Source organism: Arachis ipaensis, chromosome B4, assembly GCF_059453495.1.
Source record: "Arachis ipaensis isolate K30076 ecotype BB chromosome B4, ASM5945349v1, whole genome shotgun sequence".
Lineage (NCBI taxonomy): Eukaryota > Viridiplantae > Streptophyta > Magnoliopsida > Fabales > Fabaceae > Arachis > Arachis ipaensis.
The window spans coordinates 21862197-21867367 of record NC_142439.1 but is presented as its reverse complement, the minus strand read 5'-3'; the positions used below and the strand labels follow the sequence as shown (position 1 = coordinate 21867367).

General features: G+C 32.7%; 1 protein-coding gene across 1 annotated transcript; it reads left to right on the top strand.

Annotated features, from left to right (window-relative positions):
• Positions 1-1134: 1134 nt before the first annotated feature.
• Positions 1135-5171, top strand: LOC107639103 (alpha-glucosidase). The gene is made up of 5 exons (XM_016342524.3): positions 1135-1502; positions 1931-2649; positions 2859-3089; positions 3382-4028; positions 4135-5171. The coding sequence occupies exons 1-5, from the start codon at positions 1276-1278 to the stop codon at positions 5002-5004; spliced, it is 2694 nt and encodes an 897-aa protein (XP_016198010.1). The 5' UTR covers positions 1135-1275; the 3' UTR covers positions 5005-5171.

Here is a 5171-nt window from a genome sequence, read left to right as displayed (position 1 = left end):
TATAATTAAAATAATTAAAAATATTTCCAATTGATAATTAGTTTAATAATGCATTAAATATTAATTTTATATTATTATAATAAAGATATTTTTTTAAATTAGTATAATCATGCATTATTCATTAAATGCTAATTATAATATAATTGTAATATTGTAATATAATTATAATAAAGATATTTTTTTAAATGAATTTAGAAGAGAGAATAGTACTTCCATTTTAAAAAAAAAAATGAATTCATGAGGAATTGACACCTCACTTTCATTAGTTGATAATGCATTAAATATTGATTTTATATAATTATAATAAAGATATTTTTCTAAATTAGCATAATCATGCATTATTATTCATTAAATACTAATTGTAATATAATTATAATAAAGATATTTTTTAAAATAGATTTATATTTTTGGTGTTTCTCATTATTATTCATTTTTTTAAAGTTATTTCTTTAATTATTTTTAACCCAAAGAACACCATATGAGAAGACAAAGTATGACAACTAAAACAAATATAAAAATAAAAGCAACAAACAAAGATATAGTTTTATACCATTCTAATATGAAAGACCTATGCCTTTTCTAAAAATAAATGAATTCAAATTTTTAAAATAATAAACTATATTTTAATTTATATTATATTTTAGTTGAATAATTATATAGAACTATATACAAATTATTAAATAAATATCCTGAAAAAAAATTTTAATATAAAATAATTTAAATTTAACATTAATTTATATATTATTATTAGAAAAAATCTAAGAAATCAGCACTTTTATTAAAATTTGGTCAATACTTAATCAGTAAAAAAAAATAAGTAATCTTATATCATTGAATAAAATCTCACGCTATTAAAAATATCAATAATAATTAATTGATAGTTATAAATTACAAAACTTACTTCCCTCTAACACTCCTCTTATTATTATGTAATCAATTTTTATATAATATAATACTTATTAAAATATACTCTATAGTATAATTAATTTACATCTACGCGGATCGTGGAGGTCTTATTCTGGTCAATTATAAGACTTCAAAGAACTTTAACATTTTTTTTCTGCACTTAAATTCTGATATTTTAATCTGTTAGAATTTGTCACATGTTAATAATATTTTATTCAAGAACTGGACAATTGAACTTGGTTGATTGAGTGTCTTACTATCTGCCAGTCAAATTGGCAGGCCCCACAATCCTCCGTAGCTTCCAAGATGAATGATTGAATGCATATAAATTGATAGGCCATCATTTTCTATCCAAAACCATTCAACACAATGAAACAGAACAAAGCCTCTCTTCTCCAAATCTTCACTTTCCTCATCTTTTTCTCATCAAGTTCTTATGTTGAAGGAGAAGGAGGAGTTGTTGGTTATGGCTACACCATATCTAGTGTCAATAACAATGCTCTCTCAGCCAAGACCTCCTTGACTGCTAACCTTAAACTCATCAAGTCTTCCACACTTTATGGACCTGATGTTCCACGCCTCAGCCTTGATGCTAGGTAACAATAAGTACTATCGTTATATTGAATCAAATTTATACATACCCATTGAATTGACATATATAAACTTGTTTGTGTGTTATGCAGATTATTTTGACTTATCTAATTGAGTCTTCTAGATCATATACCATTCTCCTTAAAAGAGTACTATTATACAGTGGTAACATAGCCTTAGACATACCAGTGCTAATACAGTATGCAAAATTTGGTTCTCTAATTTATAATTGATCCTCATTCCTATTCATCATCCATTGTGTAAAGACATATTGAAGCTAATATAGCCTAATATAGTACTAAACTCATACTGAAGCAGGTATAGTCTGCATAATTTTCTTTGAAGATGCATTATTCATAGTCATTTATAGCTAATATAGTATATAATATATTTTTTACTGTTATTGGTTATATATATTGTATGTATTTTGCAGTTTTGAGACCAAGGACAGGTTAAGAGTTAGAATCACAGACTCCACTCACCAAAGATGGGAAGTTCCAGAAGAAGTGATTCCAAGAAGCTCCCATTTCCCTCTTCTCCGCTCTCTCACAACCAAAGAATTCCATTCTTCCCACCACACCTACAATCCAAAACAAGCACCAAAATTTTCTATTACAACACCAAATTCAGACCTCATATTCACCCTCCACAACACCACCCCTTTTGGCTTCACTATCTCACGCAAGTCCTCCAAGGATATCCTCTTTGACACTTCACCAGACCCTTCAAACCCTTCAACTTTCCTTGTGTTCAAGGACCAGTACCTTCAGCTATCTTCCTCACTCCCAAGTGAAAAAGCCTCCCTTTACGGTTTTGGTGAGCACACAAAGAGTTCCTTCAAGTTGCAACCAAACCAGACCCTCACACTATGGAATGCAGATATTGCTAGTTTCAACCTTGACTTGAACCTTTATGGCTCTCACCCTTTTTACATGGATGTAAGGAAAGGATCTAAAGATGGAAGCACACATGGGGTGTTGCTGCTGAATAGCAATGGGATGGATGTTGTGTATGGTGGCGACTGGATAACTTATAAGGTGATTGGTGGGGTGCTTGATCTTTACTTTTTTTCCGGATCATCGCCGGAGTTGGTGATGAAGCAATACACTGAACTCATTGGAAGGCCTACTCCTATGCCTTACTGGTCTTTTGGTAAGTCTTATCTACACTCAGTTTTTTAGTACTTCAAGTTTTTAACTGAAGATTGTTCTCATATAGTGCTTTCTAGATTCAAAATATTCTTATTTTATAATAGAAGCAAATATAACATGTGCTAACTATAGATCACCACTGCTTTTCTCCCTTTTTGATATATCTTGCTCCCATGCTAATCCATAAAGTTATAATTTCTTTTGTGAAAGGTTTTCACCAGTGTAGATATGGCTACAAGAGTGTAAATGATCTTGAGGGTGTGGTTGCTAACTACGCAAAGGCACACATACCCCTTGAAGTTATGTGGACAGATATTGATTACATGGATGCATATAAAGACTTCACTCTTGATCCTATCAACTTTCCCCTGGATAAGATGAAAACGTTTGTTGATGCCCTTCACCGGAACGGACAGAAATATATACCTATATTGGATCCTGGTACCTAATTCTGATACCATGCAATTTCTCTCAACCACACACACACTCTTCACCTAATTTTTAGGATAAAGTACACTAATATGCTTCTTGTTTAGTTGATATGACACATTACATCCCCTTAATTTGCCACATTTTGTAAAATATAGGGGTACTTAGTGTCATATAACTTAAATATCAGAGGATGTATGTATATACTATCACCAAGGGTTAGAGAATGTGAGTGTAACGTATCCTAATTTTGATGGAAGCATGTGTGTATCAGTTATTTATATGGGGCTAATTTTGCAAACAGGTATCAATGTAAACAACACATATGCAACTTATATTAGAGGATTGCAAGCAGATATCTACATAAAGAGAAATGGAGTCAATTACCTTGGTCAAGTTTGGCCAGGAAAAGTTTACTTCCCAGATTTTTTGAATCCAAGAAGCCAAGAATTTTGGGGCAGAGAGATTAAACTATTTAGAGAACTTCTCCCATTTGATGGTCTCTGGCTTGACATGAATGAGTTATCTAATTTCATCACTTCTCCTCCTAATCCATCTTCCAGTCTTGACAACCCTCCCTACAAAATTAACAATTCCGGAGCCCTACAACCAATCAATACGAAAACGGTACCAGCAACATCCTTACATTATGGAAATATCACTGAGTATGATGCACACAATTTATATGGACTACTAGAATCCAAAGCTACCAACAAAGTTTTAAAAGATGTAATTGGTAAAAGGCCTTTTATTCTTAGTAGATCAACTTTTGTAAGTTCTGGTAAGTATACAGCACATTGGACTGGAGACAATGCTGCTACTTGGAATGATTTGGCATACTCAATTCCTTCTATATTAAATTCTGGAATATTTGGAATTCCGATGGTTGGAGCAGATATATGTGGTTTCACAGGAAATACAACCGAAGAACTCTGCAGGCGATGGATCCAGGTAACAATTGATCCTAAGATATGGGATAATTTCTTTGTGAAAAACTAAAAAATGGAAGGTATACTATATATATACATATCTAATTCCTTTTGTTTACCTCATGTAGTTGGGAGCATTTTACCCCTTTGCTAGAGACCATTCAGATAAGAATTCTATGAGGCAAGAGCTTTATCTTTGGGATTCAGTTGCTTCATCAGCAAGGAAAGTGCTCAGCCTTAGATATCGCCTCCTCCCTTATTTCTACACATTAATGTATGAAGCACATACAAAAGGGACACCAATTGCAAGACCCCTTTTCTTTTCATTCCCTGAGGATGTCACAACACATGATATAAGTTCACAGTTTCTACTTGGCAAAGGGGTTTTGGTGTCACCGGTGCTAGAATCTGGAGCTGTCACTGTTAATGCATACTTCCCTGCAGGGAACTGGTTTGATCTCTTCAATGTCTCAAATTCAGTGAGTGCTGAATCAGGAAAGTATGTTACTCTTGATGCTCTACCTGATCACATCAATGTGCATGTTGGTGAAGGTAACATCTTGGTAATGCAAGGAGAAGCATTGACAACAGAGGCAGCCCGAAAGACTGCATTTCATCTTGTGGTGGTTGTTAGTAGCAGCAAAAGTAGTTATGGACAAGTTTATTTGGATGATGGAGAAGCACTTGACATGTTAGGAGAGAATGATCAGTGGACATTGTTAAGTTTCTATGGTGCATTACAGAAGAATAGTGTTTTTGTTGCATCTAATGTTACTAATGGAAGATTTGCTCTGAACCAAAGATGGGTCATAGAAAAGATCACTTTTTTGGGAATTCCTAAGCATACTGAGTTGAATATTGATGAGAATGGAACAAGTTCAATGAGGAAGATGGTTACACATGTTGAGAACTCTTCAGAGTTTGTTAGTATACAAGTTTCAAGATTGTCACAGCCTATTGGAAAAGCATTTAAGCTAGAAATTCAAATAAAAGGTTGAAGGGTAGCTAAAAGGAGGATTGCTTTTATAGCTGCAATTCCTTCTCAAGTTTCTTCAGCTAAAATTATTGTGGTAATTATTATGGCATAAAAATTAAAATGTCATTTTTTATATCTGAAATAAATGTGACAGAATACTACAACATGGCTATGAAGTTAAAATATAAA